The sequence below is a fragment of the Medicago sativa genome, chromosome 2, assembly GCF_051527215.1.
Source record: "Medicago sativa cultivar Bolivia chromosome 2, Bolivia_mono, whole genome shotgun sequence".
Classification (NCBI taxonomy): domain Eukaryota; kingdom Viridiplantae; phylum Streptophyta; class Magnoliopsida; order Fabales; family Fabaceae; genus Medicago; species Medicago sativa.
This window is the reverse complement of record NC_140750.1, coordinates 11,117,271-11,139,152: the sequence shown is the minus strand read 5'-3', so window position 1 is coordinate 11,139,152 and position 21,882 is coordinate 11,117,271. Positions and strand designations below refer to the sequence as shown.

Below are 21,882 nucleotides of genomic sequence, written 5' to 3'. Positions count from 1 at the left end.
GGAAATATTAAACTTTGATAGTAAAAGGAACAATGAATTTAATGCGTAAATATAAATTATGAATGATATTATAATTTAATATTTTTGAATCACTCATCATTTATGTCACACACTAAATTCATTGTTGGTTTTGCTATTGAGATTTTTGTTTTAAATTATGTCGAGTTTTTAAATGGTAAAAGGATCAAAAGAAATCGTATTTGTAACAATTTGTACATTTATAACATAATTAATATTGTGGTAATATTTTCTATGAAGACCTCGCAGGATAGGGAGCACGATACTAGCCACCATTCTTAAACTTCATTCAGATAACGTCGCAATGGACCCTCTAGTCAGGGGGTCAAATTGACATCCCTTACTCAGCAAGGTGATGACTACTACCGTTTATAAATTTATGTCCAGACTTAATCTAATGTGTGATTTTTTAACACACTCCTGGCACCATATTTAAACATCTAGAGCGTGATTTTAGCGACTCGATGGAGGTGACTCGATATATCAGGCATATCAATGATTGTTAAATTGAATCTAACACATCTAGAATTTTGAATTGAGTCTAACTCAACCTTTAACAAATCCAAATTATAATTAAAGTGAAGACGGGTCACATTTATAAACATATATGAATACATTATCTTATTTAATACGAGAGTTTTATTAACAGAGTCTAACTCAACCTTTAACAAATCCAAATTATAATTAAAGTGAAGACGGGTCACATTTATAAACATATATGAATACATTATCTTATTTAATACGAGAGTTTTATTAACAAGATGTGCAAATAAAAACAGTTTGCTTTTGTGCAAATAAATATAATCATATAGGATGAAGGAATAGTTGTATTTCTATTATATTAAAAAAAAAGGAATTTCCCTTAATTAGATATAAAACAACAACACATAACAAGATTTGTGCCAATTTTTTTTTTTTTTTATACCTAATTTGCTACTTACAGAATGTGATTAAAATTAGTTTTTTTTATTTTTTATAGTGACTAGCTTATAAAAATGACATGTAAGTGAGAGATATTTATTTTTATAAACTTTTTCAAATCTTATCTTTATTTAATGTGTGATTTGAGTTTTTTCTTCGTTGAGTCTAATGTGTGAATGTAAACGGAAGTGATCAAATGAATATGCTCTGATACTTAACTTTTTATGTTAAACCTAACTCATTCCGACAAATTTACATACTTTTTTCAGATTTCATTTCTATTCAATATGAGATTTAAGGTTTTTCCAATAAGGATCGATTAAAGAATGAATGAGTAAATTATACCAGGGTAACAAAACAACCATACTAGTTGAATTTCAAGATGTTTTGAATGGCCATAAAAAAATAAAAAAAAAAAGATGAACAAAGAGGAATTCAATAAGCTCTTCTCCCTGCCTCAAAATATAAAGATATGCTCCTTTTCAGGCTCTTGGTTGTCTCCAAACAACTATCTCACACTTGTCTTTTCTTTTTTGATTTAGGCTTTTGCTACATTTATCTTATTTCTCCAACATTTGGACCGCCAAATAAGAATCCAAATTTGGGATGAATCTAATATGATAGTTGCGCCCTTGGGGATAAATTCTATATGCATCTTTGAGTAATCAAACCAGTTTTGTACTTTTCCCCCCAAAATACAAAATATATTCATGGATATATAGAATCTCTTTGTATGACATGGTACAAATAAAATGCTGGCCACAAAGGTAAGAAAAAGAGTACTATGGAGCTGTCCTCTTTCACCATATCTCTCTTATCATGATAAGAAAGTTAAAGCCTGATTGAGATATATGATCCCAATGTCGACTTAGTGTAGCATGATACGTTCCTAATTAATTTTGTTGTATACACATATGGTTATAAACTTTAAATGTTTTTTCTTTTCTTTTTCTAGAGAAACGAACTTATAATGTTGAAATGAACTTGTTGTGTAACATATCGCCATATATATGATGCTGCTTTTCCATATTCGGCTACATAAAGACCTAAATGGAGTCTAATGTTAACGACCATCATTTTCAATACACCTCTTCATTTTAAGTGCTTAAATGCACATCATCCATTTATATTTTTTTTAAGGTTATTACTTAAAAAACCCAGTACAATAAAAAAAGACTTAAATATATTTTTAGTCCATCTATTTGTTACCAATAGAGTTAAATAATAATTAATAAGGAAGAAGAGTAAATACCAATAGTTTGTTTATCCAGTTTGTCTCAAATTGACCTACATCCATGGAAAGAATATATACATCTCCAATCAACAACCAATGGACTTTTAACAAAGAGATACAACAGTTATAAGCAATTAGCTTCAACAAGAAACCCTAATTTCTTCCATTTTTCTAATCTTTTCCCTTGAATAAGAGATTCAAATATTTTTCAAAATGTTTGTAAAGGACGATTTTCCAACCCAAGATTCTACCTCACAAAATGTTATTTGGACAACAAACAATAATTTGGTCATCTTTTCTCCTTCTCAAACCCTAGTCATCACTATTTTTGTTCTTCTTGACCTGCTGAAGAGAGGCGATTTAAGGTCAATTTTGACTCTAAATCACCCATCTAAATTATTTTTCTTTTTTATGTAGTAAAATAAGTGATTTTTTTTTTTACATATTTTCAATCTTACTTTGTTTGTTTTTATGATTTCGTCGTCGTTGCACAACCTAGTTTATTTTGATTTCTCGTCTTTGTGCAGTGTGTTTTTGATTTCCCGTCCTAGTGTGGTGTTTATTTGATTCAGGCTGAAAGATTAGTTTTGAACAAGTGAATATTTTTGGCGTCGTCAAAGTTGAGAGACTTGAATATTTGAGAGACTTGAATATTTGAGAGGCTTGAATATAATCATATTTATAGGTATATATACTCTGTCATTTTATGCTATTAACATGAATTTTATGAATTTGTAGCAAATTCATCATTTTTGTTTTTAGCGACTTTGAATAAATATCGTTTATTTTTGTAATTTTTTTTACCAAAATAGCACTAAATTCCTAAGAATTTTCGCGGATTCTACCAAAATTGTCTTTGACTATTCCTAAGAATTTTCTCTCTTCATAAACCCTAGAATTGTCCTTAAAAATGGTGCTAATAATTATTTTTGGACTATTTTGTTTGATTTTCATTTTTTTTTTTTGTAACGAATTGGGTCATATTTGGATTTCCAAACTTTATTTTCCTAGAATAGATTCTGACACAATAACCACTTTTGTAACATAAAATATCAACTAAAATATTGCACGTGCACATGTTTTTGCCAAATTCAGAAGTCAAAAAGTGTGGCTTCCCATCTGTGTCTTGTTAGTCTGATCAATTTTGTACAAGTTCATTCAGTATAGAATAGAACATTGCTTTCAATTCTTTTTGTTGCATATCTTACGGTACGGAAGTTGTCCTTATATTTTGGCCCTTTACGTTGTCTTTACTTTCTCAGCTAGCTTCTACTTTCATCTTTTGGCATGATATATGTACCATTTTGCTAGTTCTTTTTCGTAGCATCTAGCATGTGTTCTTAGTGGGGGTATTATTGGTGATATATGTAGTCCGCATTTGATGAATCTTACAATCATGAAATTCGTGAGCAGCTAGCTGCTCTGATTTAAAGAGAGGGAAGAATGTAGTTTATCGGAGGTGGAAACAAGCTGGATAAAGCTAGTTTGTAAGGTCTAAATCTAATATTGTTAAAAAATTCAATGTGCTCGTCTATAATATGTTAGTCTACGTAAAAACTTAATTCACATGTATTTATTTAAACATGTAATCGTACATATGTCCCTAAGGATTGGTTAGGTTGTATAGGTTTAAGATTTCGGACTTCACTCTCTTTATGCATTAGATTTGAATCCTCAATGTGCTAATAATGCCTTAGGTTTGATAGTGACAATTTTATTATTTAATCAAATGTTCGAAATATAATGTAAAACAATTTCGAAAATGATGTTATTTTAATTTGTTTGGATTTTCATGTCTCATATATAAGACTATGACCCTTTTGAATTTGCATACACATTACATGGATAATATTCATTATATATATACATATTTTTTGAAGGAGTATAATATTCATTATTGTTGATTATCTAATACAATTTTATCTTGTATTATCATGTTTTGTTTGTATTTACTTTTATGAGTTACACATTAATGTATGTCCTATTCCAAATGGTCAATATGTCTTCTTCTCATGCTGCTAGTCACGATTTAAATTGGTGAAGAGTTCTTTCATATCTTTATTGTGTTACCAAATCACTAATTGTCCCTCAACCACTAGGATTAAAGCTTCTTTAGGACTTTCACATTCAAAATTACGTTTATAATAACATATGCTTGTGATGTAGAAAACCGAAAGAATTTGAAGTGGTTTTCCACACTTTTATGTGAAGGCCTTGAAGACTACGTTGAACATGGATGAAATTTCATTTCAAACATGTGAAAGGTAATATATAGGCTTAATAGCAATTTTGGCCCCCTATGTTTGCAAAAGTTGCGATTTTGGCCCCCTATGTTTAAAAACTACAAAACCGCCCCTTATGTTTTGGTTTCTTTGCACTTTTGGCCCCCATGATCAATTTTGACCTAGTCCACGCTGACATGGCACCCACATCACTTATGTGAGGGGCCAAAATCGCAACTTTTGCAAACATAAGGGGCCAAAAGTGCTATTAAGCCTATTTTTTATTTTTTAATTCATTTTTTTCCATTTTTTTGTTTTGAAATTTTTTTAAAAAAAAGGGTTAATATGTCCTTACCCCCTGTAATTTAGGCGAGTTCCGGTTTTCCCCTCTGTAAAAAAGATTCTTTCGATTCCAACCTTGAAATATGAAGATTCTTTCGAAAACCCCCCTGATCCCATCTAAATCAGATTATTTTTTAATATACATACCACATCATTAAATCATTTTAATAATAAAAAAAACATTAAAAACTGAAAATCTTTTAAAAATAACAAAAAATCAGATTATTTTTTAAAAAAATAAAAGATTGATTTTTTTTTAATTTTAAAAATAACAAAAAATCAGATTATTTATTTCCAAAAATAAAAGAAAAAAGCAGAAAAGACATTTAGATTTTTTTTCAAAATTTAAAAAATTAGAAAAAAGTTTGGATTTTTTTTTGAAATTTAGAAGATATTCAAAAATACTGGAATTTAATTTTCAAAATAAAAAAAGTTTAGATTTTTTTGCGAAACAAAAAAACTGGAAAATATTTAAAATTTTAAAAATCTGGATATATATTTTTTTAAAATCCAATTACAATAGAAAAATTAAATTTTAAAAATCATATAATCTGAAGAATTTTTTTTTTTTTTTTAGACAAAAGTAATGCAGAGAGCATTACTGAGATTCATTAACCAAAAAGAGAAAGAAGATACAAAAAGAAAAGGGGAACTAGGTCAACACCTTTTCATCAAAAAATGAACCTATAGTTAGGGAGACCAAGTCTATTCCTAACATAGTCAGTGCTAATACAATCAGGGATGGAAGGGAACCAAACATGTGAAGATAGAGCTAAACCTAAAGTAGCTAAACCATCTGCACATGTGTTCCCCTCTCTATACACATGACTAGCCAAAAAATTCATGTTACTGATAATATCTAAACAGTTAGTCCATCTATTCCTAATTTTCCAAGGAACCATTCTAGCATCTTTTAAAGCAAGCACCACCAATTGAGAGTCGGTTTCAAGCCAAAGAAACCTCCAATTTTTGCTATCAGCAATTTCAATAGCAATCATTACAGCATATAATTCAGCAGTGAAGGCAGTAGAGCAATCCGGAATGTTCTCAGCAAAGCACCCATGACAGATAGCATTAGCATCCCTAAAAATACCACCACAGGCTGCCTTAATTGGATGCTTAACGAGTGCACCATCAGTGTTAACCTTGAGCCAGTGAAAATTGGGGGGATTCCAAATCACTTCTTTTATCACAGGAGCCCTTGGAGGGTGAATGTTAATGTTGAAGGCGTTGAGGAAAACAAATTCAGTCATATTAATTCTAGAGCAAAGCTTGGTGTTATTACCTGAGATGGAAGTATAGGAAATAATGGAATTGATAGCAGACCTCCAGTGAATTTTCTTGTCTTGAAATCTAGCTTGATTTCTCGAGTACCAGATGATGGAAATAATGTTTATGACTGCAGCCTTAGAAACTAACCTGCACTGAGGTGTGAATTGCTCCCCAATCTTCCAAATGTTATCAATGGCGGGAAGATTAATATTAAGAAGATTAGCAAGCCAGGTCCAGAGTTTCAGTGCAAAAGGGCACTGAAAGAAGAGATGAGATGTTGTTTCCTCAGAATTGAGACAGATGCTGCAGATGGAAGCAAGATTGCTACCTCTATCTTGTAACTTCTCGTCAGTTGGGAGCCTGTCGTGCATTAGTCTCCAAGCAAGAACTGACTTAGATGGAGGGATGTCAGGGGACCATATAGATTTTGTCCAAGGAAATTGCTGACCTGCCGGATTTTTGAAGGTGAATGATTCTTTAAAACTTAAAGAATCAGAAGCAGATGGATTCCAAAGAAGCTGGTCCTCCATGGTGGCATAAGGGATTGTAACATTATTAGCAAGCAAGCACACTGCAGGGAAGATCTGTTGGAAAAATTGGGGAAAAACCCATTGCTTATTTTCAATAAAGTCACAAACTCTAGCTGACAAGTTGGAAGCAAGATGATCAGGAATATTTAGAGTGGTTGCAATAGGCGGTCCACACCAGGAATCTCTCCAGAAGTTAATTTGCTCTCCATTACAAAGATTCCAAGAAGAATTCTCAAATACATTGTTGACCTCAGGCTTGCTGCTGCTCCATAGAGAAGAATATATGTGATATCTGACTGGCCCCTTTTTATTAAAGGCCCTACTCCTGAGAGAAATGGCCCAAGGTTCCTGTGATGTTATAATTTCCCAACAAAGCTTGAGATTGGAGGCTTCATTAAGTTTTGTCAAGGATCTAATTCCAAGCCCCCACTCCTTCACTGGTTTACAAACCTTATGCCAAGCAACTGTAACCATCTTCCTTTTCTCAATATCACCAGACCAAATGAAGTTTCTTATATTCTTTTCAATGTCTTTAAGAAGAGAAACGGGCCAAGAATAAATAGAAATGCTATGAATAAGCATACCTTGAATGACAGATTTCACCAATTGAATTCTCCCCGCAATTGAGAGCAGAGAAGCCTTCCAAGATGCTAGCTTAACCTTTATCTTATCAGCAATTGGTTGGAGATAAGATGCTTTGGGTTTACCTTTGAAAATAGGAACTCCAAGATATAAAAAAGGAAAAGTACCAATATTGAATCCTAGCATGTCAGCAAAATGATTAAGTCTGCTCAGAGGGATGGATCCAGAGTACATTGTTGATTTGGAAGGGTTAATAACTTGCCCTGAACAATTGGCATAATCAATAAAAAGTTGTCTCAGCGATTGAATGCATTTCATCTTTCCTTTGCAAAAAATCATTACATCATCAGCATATAGAGTGTGGGATGGAATAAAGGCATTTCTGGAACTTTTGATCAACTCCACATTACCCTCTTGAACAAGCTTACAAATACCTCTACTAAGAACTTCTTCAGCAAGACAAAATAAAAGAGGAGATAGGGGATCACCTTGCCTCACACCTCTACTGCAGCTGAAGAAACCGTTTTGCTTACCATTGATTGAGATAGAGAGTTTAGCAGACCTTAAGATGGCATCTATCCAATCACAGAATTTTGAGTTGAAACCAAAACCTTGAAGCACCTTTAAAAGAAATGGCCACTCCAATGTATCAAAAGCTTTGGAAATATCAATCTTGAAAGCTATGTTCCCACCAAAGGTTTTCTTGTGGAGCAAGTTAACAGCTTCAGAGGTTGTGCAGATGCAGTCTTTGATGCTTCTACCTTGAATGAATCCCCTCTGCTCTTTGGAGATCAAAGATGGAAGGATTGCTGCAAGCCTGTCAGCAATAATTTTCGACAAAATTTTGAATTTAAAATTAGCAAGGGCTATAGGTCTATAATGATTAACACTATATTGATTTTAGTTTAATTTAAAATTTAGGAAAAAAATCTGAGAAGCTTGAATTACATAGGAATATTTTTGTAAAAAGAATTATTAATGCGTGTAAAATTTTAAAAAGTGTCTTATTTAAGAGACATTAAAATTTAAAAAGTGAGTACCTCAAGTTACTCTTCCAATCTCTTTTGAACTAAAATTGATTTTTTTTTGTTCAGATTATATGATTTTCAAAATTTTAAATATTTTCCAGTTTTTTTATTTCGCAAAAAAATCTAAACTTTTTTTATTTTGAAAATTAAATTCCAGTATTTTTAAATATCTTCTAAATTTTAAAAAAAATCCGAACTTTTTCTAATTTTTAAAATTTCCAAAAAAAATCTAAATGTCTTTTCTGATTTTTTCTTTTATTTTTCGAAAAAAATAATCTGATTTTTTGTTATTTTTAAAATAAAAAAATCAATCTTTTATTTTTTTTAAAAAAATAATCTGATTTTTTGTTATTTTTAAAAGATTTTCAGTTTTTAATGTTTTTTTATTATTAAAATGATTTAATGATGTGGTATGTATATACACACATGTCATGCGATTTTTTTTTTTGCATATTTTTGTTTTCATTTTTATTAATTTTTCCAATTTTTTTTAAATTTTTTCAGTATTTTTTTCATTATTTTCAATTTTTATTAATTTTCCCTCTTTTTTTAATTTTTTCAAAACAAAAAAAAATGGAAAAAAAAGAAAAAGAATTAAAAAAATAGGCTTAATAGCACTTTTGGCCCCCTATGTTTGCAAAAGTTGCGATTTTGGCCCCTCACATAAGTGATGTGGGTGCCATGTCAGCTTGGACCAGGTCAAAATTGACCATGGGGGCCAAAAGTGCAAAAAAACCAAAACATAAGGGGCAGATTTGTAGTTTTTAAACATAGAGGGCCAAAAGTGCTATTAAGCCTAATATATAACATCTAAACACATTTTTTTGTTTTTTAGCATTTATTTGACAATATTAAGGATTAGTTTGATGATTAAGATAAATAATCCAGGGATTGATTTGATATTGAGTAACATAATTCAGTGATCATTTTGATTTTTAATGAATAATTCAAAGACCAATTTGACAACGTAACAATTTCTAATCACTTTCATTTTATGAAAAAAGTCTAAATAAAAATTCAAAATTTTTGATCAATTTCGTCCAAGAATAGGTGGCATATGAGGGGTAACCTTGGCGCAACTGATAAAGTTGTTGTCATGTGACTGGAAGGTCACGAGTTCAAGTCCTGGAAACAGCCTCTTGTGTAAAAATAGGGTAAGGCTGCGTACAATACACCAAATGGTGGGACCCCTTCCCGGACCCTGCGTATGTGGGAGCTTTAATGCACCGGGTTGCCCTTTTTTAATAGGTGGCATCAAAGTTGGTAATCCAGCGCTTAACGTCACACGCCATCACCGTTAACTGTGAGACTTAATGTAGGGACGAATTTGAACGTTGTAAATTCAGAGACGTTTCTAGCTATTTCGTATAATGTGTGTAGTCTTGATTTCAAACTCCAACAAAAGAGAAAAATTAATCTGACAACTAATTTACTAACATTTGTCATTAAAAGAATAAACTGCTTCGATAGGCATACATATTTTTTATAATTGATTAGAAAATTTTGAATGGTTAACTGTCATTGTGTTTGTGTATGTGTGTGTGAAAGCAGCGGTTATACTTCCGGTGGTTCAAAAACAACATCAGCTTCTAGTGACTCTGTTTTTGTGTAATGCTGCTGCAATGGGGGTCACTGTATTACAATTCATATGAAATTTTGATTCGAAGTTAGAACAATATGTGTAGTTTGTAGTAGTGATTATTATAACCCAATTGATCAATTTCAGTTGCATGCAAAGTTTTAGCAAGAATCTGTTGTTTGTAAATAACCTCTTGCAAGTAGCTATGAAGCATGAACTCGGATTAAGTGTGTTTCAATGTTGGACACGCGTCAGTGTACGACACCGATACCAACACGACACTTATGATTACGTTGAATTATGTTATTTTTTCAAATTATTATATATGTCAGTGTGTCGGTGTCCGTGTCTTGTCCGGCGTTCGTGCTTTATAGGCAATTAGTGTTTGGTTATTAAATTAAAACAAAAGTGTTAAATAAAAAAAATACTATATAATTAAGCGGAGTAGAATAACTTGTTTGAAGTGATCAGGATGGTTGATTGCATTTGCTCTAATTGTTGAATCAGCTTTTTGGATGGTAGAGGTTATGTTGTGTGTATTATGTTTGATGATGTTTGGATCATTGGTTGTGTTGTGTATGATTCCTAACTCATGTCTAACTTGTAACATTTGTTGGCTTTGAAATGTGCAATCTTTGATTGAGAAGGTATACATTACAATCCATCCATTATATGATGTTGAATGTCAACCTATTTATTAATGTTTCATTATGTGACAATACAATACAATTTGCAATTTATGTGACTCAATGCATTAGAGTTTGAAGTTTCTCACCTATTTAGAATTTAAATGCACATTGATGATGATGGAATGTGCAACCATGTGAAGGTTTCTTCATGAATATGGTAATTTGTAACTAGTTAGTGTCTTGAATCTAGGGATATGGGTGCAAACATGGAGTCAGGAACTATAAAACTATCAAGAGGGCTTTTAGTTTAGAATTTTTTTAATTGGGCTTGTTATATAACATAAATAGTTGAAGATTGCTGTTTGCACTAAATGATTTGCTACCGCACACTTAAAAATGGCTAAAATACCTTCATCGGTAGTTAACAACTGTTCGCTCCAAAAGAGAAAATTAAGCCGAAAATTGCAGTTAAAGGTATTAAAGGTCATTTTCAGATGTGTGATAGCAAACTTTGAAGTCTAAAAAAACAATCTTTTAAATAGTTTAGAACAAACTTATAAAAATATCTGTGTGCAAAAATGAGGAGAGAACCACATTACACACAAGTATAAACCTCTCAAAATAACTCATCATTTCAATTTATAATACAACATTAACGATTTTTTCCAATTGTATTATCTAATTAAAATTAATATCATCATTTTCAATACAACATCTTCTACTTTACATTCATGATAACGATAAATACACCAATACCTAATAATGTTACTTTAGTGAAAATACAATTTTCCCTTTTATTTATCCACTTAAACTAACATGTGTGAAATGGTTAAATGAGTCACTTATTTTGATACGGAAGTGAATATAAGAAGAATACTTTGTAGTCATTTGATTTTTCAAATAGTAGGGCAAGTTGAATTTTCTAATAACCTTTTCTATGTTCGGTTAAATTTATGCTTTTATTAATTTTGCCTATGTGGGTTGGTACCAGTAATTTACAGATGAAGGTTTGCTCTATATGCCCTTTCTTTTTACTCAAAAACCCTTTGATTTATCTTAACACATTTTTTATGGTACAAACATTAGATTGAATGTTGTCCCTTATTTAAGCATATAGTTGCTTTTTTTGAAAAAAATAATAATTATGATTTTTTTTCTTCTTGATTTTAACCATCCAGAGAGGCCAAAGTATGGCAGGGTTAACTACTCCGCAGAAAAATGTGTATTGTTGCATTGTAGTGCAAGCTTAGTGAGCTAATGTTGTATAGATTTCTGCTGTAGCTTTGCAACATTAGAATAGTAAGCCCTAGTAAAGTGAGAAAATGAAATATTTGATATCTTCTTAATCATCTATGCTTTGTTATGTATGTGTATTAGTGAGTGTTTGGTCGTGCACTAACCACAACATTAATCGTGCGTTTGGACCACTTTTTTACCGTGAAAACCAGAAGTTGATAATACTAGCTTTAGCAAAAACGTGCTTCTACTATCCTTAAACGTTGAAACCAACAAATGGTTAGTGTATTTGTTGTGACACACCTAGATTTAAACCGACCGAAGCATTGCTGCATTTCCATCTTCGAATGCCCTCAACACCTTTGTATTTTAGCTGTTTGGGTCATGACTCCGCCAGAGGCTGATGGAGAGGTCCAAAAGACACAAAGTAAGCGTTTGTTTTGACGGTGGAGGCATATTAATTAAACGTTCCCCCTAAAGAGAAGCTATAAATAGTAGCTTCTTTATTTTCACGGCCAGTCTCTCTCAAACGTGTGGCTGTGACATACGAGCGTAAAACCAAAAACATGTACAAAGTCTAGGTGTCCTATCCGATAAACACCCTTGTATTTTACACTAAAGAAAGTAAGAAGCTATGACAATAGAGTGATGGTGATGGAAAATGCAGAGATGATGGAAGTAATAATAATATACATTTTTTTTTATCTGAATAAATAGTATGATTTTAAGTAAACCACAGGACACAACAGTTGTTTGTGTGAGGAATTCAAGCCGTTGAAAAAAAGGACTAGCTTTTAGTAGCTCAACAAAAGTTTGTGAATGTCTATCAAAGCTACGGAAAAATTGTAAATTTATTCATTATCACCCATTCACACAATTTTTCACAATGTACTAATTTATAAAAAGGTATTGTTAACAAATTTAAGAAACTAAATCTATAACTATTTTTAATGAAAAGAACAATATTTAATTTGCAATGAATTTAATGCACTACTATCTAAACAATATTTCTATTTTTTAAATTTTTAGTATATGTCTTTCGAGCACTTGTTAGGTATTAGCATAATACTACACGTTAGTACAATTAGTAGCAGGATTGGCGTAGGTTGGCCAATTCTACTGATTAAACCCTTGTTGTGAGCACAAAAAATTTAGATCGAGTCTCAACAAGAAAGAAGATTTAAAATGAAAAAGGATTATGCATAGATTTTCTCAAATACATATATTGACAATGATCATAAGCTTTCTCATTAAATAAAATAAAATTCACAAATACAAAAGTATGTTAGACTCGAGTGTCCAAACAAAAACAAGAGAAATCGAAGTAGAGCCACGATTTTCATGCTTGACTGCTTGTCTATCCCTAAAATAAAGTGTGTAGCATCTCATAAAGAAGTTACACTTCCAAGGAATGAGTCAAAGCGCTCTTGAAGGTGATTCTTCAACTTGATTTCAAACATACCAGAAGTTATCTACAAGAGTAGATGTAGGTTTTGATTGACGGTAAATTTGGTAGAATCAGATGTACCATTGTAACTTTGGTAAAAGTTATATTACCTTGATTTTGTCGGTCACTTTAAGTATCATCATGGCCACTCTTGCCACATTAGAAGAATGACCATACACCTCCACATGATATAAAATCTTGTTTTCTGCTCCCTTAATTGCCTTGACCACCTTTTGCATAACTCAGACTTTGGAAATTTCATTGAGAAGAAGGGTCCTGCCAAATAAAGCCTAGACAACAAAAATGTTCTTTTAGCTCCTTAGAACTTAATATGATTTATATATAATGGAAGAAATAATGTTGTGGAGGAGAGAGTATATAATTGGTGACTTGAAAACGGCCTGATAATGGAATTGTAGATGCCAAAGTGGTCTATATCACACTGTCCTTGCTGCAACACATCCTAAAAGGAGTGGCCAACCCTCCCTGTCCCTATTACCCTATATGTTATCTACCCTTTTAACTTAATTTGTAGAATATTAAAAAAAAAAAAAAAAAGTATCTTGGATGGATAGTTTCGATATTGCCAAGCCAAATATATTTTATGTATCATTGGACCACAAATTAATATATAGTTCAGCAAGGATTTCACCTGTGATAGAGAAACAACCTTAGCTATAGTTAACTTGATTTTTTTTTTTGGTTACAATATAGTTAACTTGATTTGATAATTGTACAATTTTTATTATATTGCAGGTTGTGAGTTGTGACTAATAATTTTATAGAAGATGAAGTAATGTATCATGTTCTAGTGAAAATCTAGAATTGAAATGTTGAATTTACCAAGTAAGGTTACATAATTAGATACCAATGGTGCTAACTAAGTTTCTAAATACCATTTAGAAAAAGGTAATTGACCTCTAATTATTATTAATAATCCTGTCTAAGTAAAAGTAATTTCTGTTGGAATTAGTTGGTTTCAAAAAACATTCAAGATGTGAGACATGACAGAAGCAAAGAATTATGCCAAAACAGGTATGCTTGACTATACATGCATTTGAGACCAGACAAACAATAAATACTAAAACAAAGAACTGCTAGGGGGGTGATATATATATATATATATATATATATATATATATATATATATATATATATATATATATATATATATATATATATGGGTTTTGTTACAAGCCACCCTTTGGTGGTGTCTTTTATCAAGTCACACCTTAAGGTGTGATTTTCACTTTTTAGTTATAACTTTGCTAAAAGACACCTTCACAAAAGGTGTCTTCTATCATAACCCTATATATATATATATATATATATATATATATATATATATATATATATATATATATATATATATATATATATATATATATAGAGAGAGAGAGAGAGAGAGAGAGAATGAGTGAGGAGGAGATTTTACATTTCTAGGTTGGTTTTCAACCACTTGATGTTATTACATACACAAATTCATTTATTAGTACTACTATATGCTATAGTGACTATGCTCAACAGTCAAATAGTACAATCCATTGAGCTATATCTAGGTAGATACATGTATATATTATAACACCTAAAACTAAAAGCTGATTAGGAGAATACTAAAAAAAGTGCTTATGACTAAGCATACTTATGCCAATTAAGAAGCATAGTGATGCAAATCCTCATAATATAAATCTTCCCTTGTTGTTGCCTCACCATTCTTCTCCACTTGGCAAATCTTTTACTCATGCATCCCATCATTTTTGTGTCTCTCAAATTGCTCAAACTAGTAACCCTTGGCACACAATTTATTGAAGATAAAAAATCTCATGGCAGGAAAACAATGTGCTTATTGAATCCACATTTGAAATTTCCATCCAATTCCTCATATCCAATGCCAAGGCTCCACTTGTCCTTATATTTGACACAAATACACGTGCTTTCTGTATTTCCAAATTTCATCTTAAATGCATAGTTTTCAGTTAAATCATGCCGGCAATTAGTGGTTGTCACTTCTTAAAAGTGATTAACAAGTACAAAAAAAATGTCACCCTTATCTTAAATAGTGCCTAAACCTCACATTATTTATCATTTCAAAACCTTAGGGGCCTCATTTATATGCTTCTACAAGTAGTTCAAATGAGGGACACATGTGAAGGCTTGTTTTATAGCACAAAATTTGGTATAATTCCAACAAACTTCACGTGAGAACATCATCATTGACCCTCTTAAATCATAATGAGGAAGTGAGCTTAGCTTGTTCAAGCATGTGACTTGTAAGCTTGTCAAATTATGTCTCATTTTGATGGAAAATATTTCATCTTATCTTAAAGAAGAAAGTATCAAAGATAAGATTCTTATTATTAAAACTAGTATTTGTGGACATTAGGGGTTGATGTTATGATATTAAGTAATAATGGGTCCTAGTTAAATAGTAAGGGTGAATTTTGAGCCATTGAGATAGGCCTAGCTACAATGCTACACCAATGAAGGTAACACAGTTGGTCTAAGGGTCAATATCAATCTTGGGGGACAAGTTATTTCAAAAGGGTTGGAATTTTGTGCTGTTTTTCTAGAAAAGAAAGCTCCAGGTTGTTGGTAAGTCTTACTGTAGTTTGTGACTTATATTGGGTTGGCTTGATGAAGATGGGGTGGTGAGGAAAGCAATAATGATATAAAATTAGATGAAATGTGTAGTTCATGATGTGACTAACTAATTAGTATGTCAACATTCCCTTAATTTGGATAAATATCATGCATATGAGTTGTAATCTACTAGGAGCAATATGTGAATCAGGGAGGCTTAGCTCTCTGGCTAGCAAAATGCTGTTTTTGGTCTTTTGAATATGATTTTTCATTAGGATATGATTAAAATAATGGTTGTAAATAGATGCAACACTAGTTTAAAAGCTAACTTTTGAGATTGAATTAAGTCTAAAGTTTGAATTATAAGGTGAAACTAGAGTCTAATCTCCTAGAAGACTATGTGATGTGTGCAAAATATGGGGAGAATGTATGTATTCACAAAATAGGCGAATTTAAAATTAAATTCATCTCATCTAAAACGAACAATTTTTAAGTGTGAATCGAGTATTATCAGCTACCGATTTATAAATCAAATGCAAACAATCTTCATTTTCTCACATTACATTTTACCTAATTGTTTAATTGTGCATGTGGAGCCTCAAACTGAAGTAATCCATTAATTGAGAATATATTCTACACTTTTGAGGTCCTTTTGTCAATTTGTGAATAAATAGTCTCATGTTTTTAATTTGCCATGTCAAAGAAAAGGGGGGAAAATGCTATTTCAATCAATACAATATTGATCATTTGTAAGCTTCAGATTTTCTAGCTTCTATCTCATTCAATTAGATAACTGAATTCTCATGTTCTAGACATTGGAAGAACTTTGTACCCTATATGGGTCTACCAGCTCAACTCGAATTAAAATGTGACTTTTTTTAAAATTAAAATGTGACTTATAAATACCAAGAGTTTTATACAAAAAAATTCACTAAAATATAAACCCAAAAACATTGTGTAGTTCATGATGTGACTAACTAAGATTGCATATAAATATTGTGCCAATATTCTCTTTGGATGTACATCATGTAAATGAGTTTTGATATGTGGGAGCTGATAGTTTCTTTCAGGTCCTTTTATATATGCATGGAACTGAATAATGTAGCATAAATAAGAGTCCTATAATTGAGTTGCATGGGTTAATGTTCATGAGAAAACTACATTTCCCAAAAAGGTTATGTGATGTGTCACAAACCTGGGTGTGGCACTTCTTCGCAAAATGACAGATACTTAACTGTTAACAGTTGAATCTCCAAAAACCATTTAAGAGTGAAAAATGCTGCTGTTTTGGGAATAAAGGGAGTGAACTTCTATATTTCAAATTTCTTTTGCTATTAGAATTATGAGGATTTGCAGAAATTGAGTGAAAAGAGCTTTGAAAACTTGATTGAGAAAACTCATAAGGAATCATTTTTATGGAAGATTGAAAAATCAATACAATGAGATTTCTATATAGAATTTCTGGTAGTTAACTAATTATTCTTTAAAAATGTCAAGCTTTTCAATTTTCAATGGTTTTTTTTCTAGATTACCCTCTCTTGTTTATGGGGTATTTACCCCCTCGTAATATCAACCAATCAAAACGTAATATACATTGACAACATTAAATGTCAAATAAATAAGTCAATTTTTTCTCTCATAAAAGCACTTATACATCATTTTTCTCATTTTTTTTATTAAAAAAATACATAATTTTATTTTTTGAAATATATATTTATTAAAAATGAAAAAATCCAGAAATATCATGAAGATGTTCATCTTCTTCCTTTGAATCTTCATCATCTTTATTGAATCAAAAAAATTCTACACAAATATATCTCCAAATATCATGAATTAATGTTACATTCACCTCAAATCTTCTTTTAAACACAAAAATCAAAACCCTATAGAGAAAGAGATTTAGTTTCATCACAAAAAAAAATTTAGTTATATAAATTGTCACACCATATATTATTATTATTATTATTATTATTATTATTATTATTATTATTATTATTATTATTATTATTATTATTATTATTATTATTATTATTATTATTATTATTACTATTATTATTATTATTATTATTATTATTATTATTATTATTATTATTATTATTATTTTCTAACTCAATATTCAAATCCGGCATAAAAATAACCCCAAAATTGAGAGCAGCTTTGCACATCAATTTTGTTGTTTCCAGAACAATCTTAACTTTCGTAAAGCCTAACTCTTCCGCCAGTGACACCATCCGCCTTGCAACATTTGTGAAATTAATGTTTTAATTTTTGTGTTTAAAAGAAGATTTGAGGTGAATATAACATTAATTCACGATATTTGGAGATATATTCTAGTAGAATTTTTTTTTATTTAAAGAAGATGATGAAGATTCAAAGGAAGAAGATGATGTACATCTTCATCATATTTCTGTATTTTTTTTTTCATTTCTAATAAAAATATATTTTTAAAAATAACATTATGTATTTTTTAATAAAAAATGAGAAAAAAGATGTATATGTTCTTTTAAGAGAGATAAAGGACCTAAACGGGAAAAAATAAAGATAAAGGACCAAAATGTTACAAATAAATAAGATAAAGGACCCCTAATGTAATCTTGCCTTAATTATATTTAGGTGTTCAATCTTAATTAATTTACACCTGGCTTAGAACAATTAAAATTTCACATCAAATTTCTTTCATCGAATGTTCTTAAATTTATCAGTTACATTCATAAAATTTCTTCTTCCCATTGTGATTGTTCAATTTTGTCGTTCCAAACTGTCGTAGTTTTCAATTTTAGCGAGAATCGTCGTCGTTCGTTTGATTCCAAATATCGTGAGAATTGTCGATATTTCCATAACCACATCAGGTATGGAGACTTGATTTTTCTTTTTGATTTGATTTTTCTTGGTTGTGCGGTAGTTAATTATAACAATTGAGTAAGTCATCCGTTGTACTTTGAGGACTGCTAGCAGGTGTTGTCGCTGTGATGTTGTTGGAGTTTGCTAGCATTTTTTTCAGTTGCTGCTGAAATAGTTATATCATGAGGCTTTTATTCTTTTGTTTGGACTTAAAGGCTTTGGCTGATGGTGAGGTAGGTCTATGCGTGTTAGCATATTTTATTAGGTTGATTGCTTAAATAAAAAAAATCAAGTCACGTCTGACGCGGTTCTAGAAACAATGACAATTCTCGCTATAATTGGTAACTGCGGCAGTTTGGAACGACAAAATTGAACAATCAAAATGGGAAGAATGAAAAATAAACAAGAATTGATCAATAGGGAAGAATAAAGAAGAAGAAATTTGATTGAAGGAGATGTTTTTGTTCTCACCTTCAGGGTTCTGGAATGGAAGAAATTTTATGAATGTAAGTAGTGAATTTAAGGACATCTAGATGAAAGAAATTTGATATAAAATTTTATTTGTTATAAGTCTTGTAGTGTAAATTAATTAAGATTGAACACCTTAATATAAATAAATAAAAATTAAAAGTATTAAAAGTTACCTTATGATTAAGATTAGAATTTTTCTAATAACACCCCTTGAAAACATGGTTACACCCCAGAATGTCTGAAATATCCCTAAATTAAAATTAATTTCCAACTTCCATCGTCTTCCTCTTCTCTCGTTATGTACTTCCACATACTCTCCCTTTTTCCATTGCACTTCATGATCTCTTGCATCCTCTCTTTGGTTTCCTTTTTAAGGACTAAAACCGCTCCTCCATCCTCGACACCGATTACTCCGCCGCTCCGTACGGGAATCCCACTCTCACCGTCTCATTCTTTTGGCAATTGCCATCCATGAATTTCATCTGTTTTGTGACGACGGGGTTCGCTAGCGGTGGGGTGTATGGCGTGTTTGGACGCCGGAGATGAAGAAATCTGAAATAGTTTCCACTTCATAAGATTCACATGGTACATTATCGGAACTAGTATGTGGACCCGTGCCAAGCACGGGCTAGAATTTCTCCGTACTTGAGGAGAGAATATGTTGTGATTTATCAAGTGTCAGTTACAGTCTAACATTGAATAGAGCAGTGGAAGTTGAACAAACTCTTACACTTGCATGGTTGCTCTTTATCCAATGAGTCGACCCATACCAATGTTGATTCCCTTAGAAGGTCCGACGATGATATCATAACCCGATTCAACTTTGTGGGGAAGTAGCATTGGTTCATGATGGTAGACCGCAGATGCAGAGAGTCTCGTACTTAAGGAATAAATGTTAATGTGTTAAGTGTGAGTTAAGTTTCGCATTGGCTGCAAGAGTAACCGTTGAATTCATATACCTAATGCCTTAAGGTTTAGTGTGGAGATGTGATGTCAATCTCACTTTTGTGGTATCTGTTCGTCTAATGCGATGATCAAATTCAATGTAGAATCAACCAGAAGTCACAACATTATGATGAACTGTTTTTTTAGTTTTTGGATTTATTATTTCAAATTCCTTTATTTTTTTGTCTTTAGTGCATGTGACAATGGAAAATTGCATGAATGTTATGTTGAGTTGACAAAATACATGTTTATTAGACATTTACAATTATGTAATGTTTTTTTTAAATGAGTATAATAAAGAAGATTTCTGATCATTTCTTTCTTCTTAAAATTCTTTTTTCATCTTCATTCTATTTATAATTTGTTTTCTCTCCTTTCTTGTAAGAAAGAAACATAAACCTTCATCCATGAAACCACCATCAACCCACATGTTTTACCATGTAGTGATCCAATATGATATTACTTGTCTATGTCAACAAATCACAAATGCGAAGAGTCCCACACTTGAGAGAGATATGCTAATGTGTCATATGTGAGTTTATATTCTATATTGGATTCAAGATTAGATGGTGAGAAAAATATAAGTGAGAAGACTCATATACATAATGCCTTAAGATTTTTTGGTGAATTAGAGTGGTGTCAATTTATGTCTTAAATTTTATTTCTTGGATGTGCTATTTTTTTTATTCAACCTCTATTATTTCAAAACATTTCAATTTTGATCTTTGGCGGGATCTGGAAATAGAAAACTGTAGATGTTTTATGCTGAGTTGAACAATAAATGCTTATTTGACATTTTAAGTTAAGATATGATGTCAATCTCACTTGCGTGATTGCCTTTAACCTAATATGATGATCCAACTCAGTGTATGCTACATATGTAGTCTCCCTTTGTAGTCTAAGTCTTAGCATTATGATGAACTATTTTAGTAATGTTCGGATGCCATTTGTTTGGTTTTTTTATCTAAAAATTTAGTTTTTGGATGTCTTTCTCTTTAATGCTATTTTTAATTCAATTTTGGTCTTTGGTGGCATGTGACAATGAAAAAATGTTTATGTTGTTATACTAAGTTGACAAAATACATATTTAGTAAATATTTTAAAATGATGTGACATTTTTTTAATTAAGTATAATTTTTTGGTAAAATAGTTACCAAGAAATCTCTTACTCCTTTAACAATCTCATAGAAAAAGTACACACTACATTTTTTCTTTATCATTTCTCTCATGTTCAAACTTCTTTTTCGTATTCATTATGTGAACCGTCAATACTTTCCTAAAGACTTGGTGCCCTCCAGAAGGGGCAGTCCCATATTTTCATCACTTCGCCTTGTCCCAAGATTCGTGCTTGGGGGGCTGTGAACCGTCAATACTTTCCTAAAGACTTGGTGCCCTCCAGAAGGGTTAGTCCCATATTTTCATCACTTCGCCTTGTCCCAAGACTCGTGCTTGGGGGACTGTGAACCGTCATAATATTCCTAAAGACATAAAAACCCTCCAGAAAGGCTCTAAGCCCTCTAGAATGGCTCAGGCGCCCTCCAGAAGGGCTCCTGAGGCTTAAGCGCGCTCACCTTAGGGCGCCACCCTTCTTAGCTTCTAGAAACCTCTAGAAAATGCGTAAAATACACAAATACCACTGTTGCTTGGGAACCAAGCAACCGAAACCGAAGCCGAAGCCCATAGTAGGCTATAAATACCACCTTGAGAGCATTCTCAAAGCATCCAATAATCAGTCTAAACCCTAGAATACGATACTTAACCCTAGTATCCCTTGTGTTTTTTGCAAGTACTTTATGTTTCTTCTAATTTCCGGTCTCTATTCTCATGAAATAAAGGTACATAAACCTCCTCTATGAAATCAACATCAACTCACCTTTTTGAACACGTTGTGTCTCTGTTTGACTTTATATGATTATGTCACATAATAAGAGGATGCATATAGTCACATAATTAAATGATTTTAATGTGTGAAGTATAAGTTAACGTTCTACATAGTTGATGCAAG

The 21,882-nt window shown here is 31.6% G+C and overlaps 1 protein-coding gene and 1 long non-coding RNA gene across 2 annotated transcripts in view; both read right to left on the bottom strand.

The window, feature by feature from the left end:
* Positions 1 to 12,800: 12,800 nt before the first annotated feature.
* Positions 12,801 to 14,140, bottom strand: LOC146944495 (uncharacterized). The gene is made up of 2 exons (XR_015028140.1): positions 13,151 to 14,140; positions 12,801 to 13,065 (listed from the first exon to the last, which is right to left on the bottom strand). It is a non-coding gene; the product is annotated as an uncharacterized LOC146944495 (long non-coding RNA).
* Positions 14,141 to 14,861: 721 nt separating this feature from the next.
* The window catches only part of LOC146944494 (uncharacterized), a 34,056-nt gene continuing 27,035 nt past the window's right edge, over positions 14,862 to 21,882 (bottom strand). Inside the window, exon 2 of the mRNA XM_085747962.1 lies at positions 14,862 to 14,996. Within this exon, the coding sequence (XP_085604088.1) occupies positions 14,862 to 14,996 (135 nt within the window). The remainder of the gene's footprint in view (positions 14,997 to 21,882) is intronic.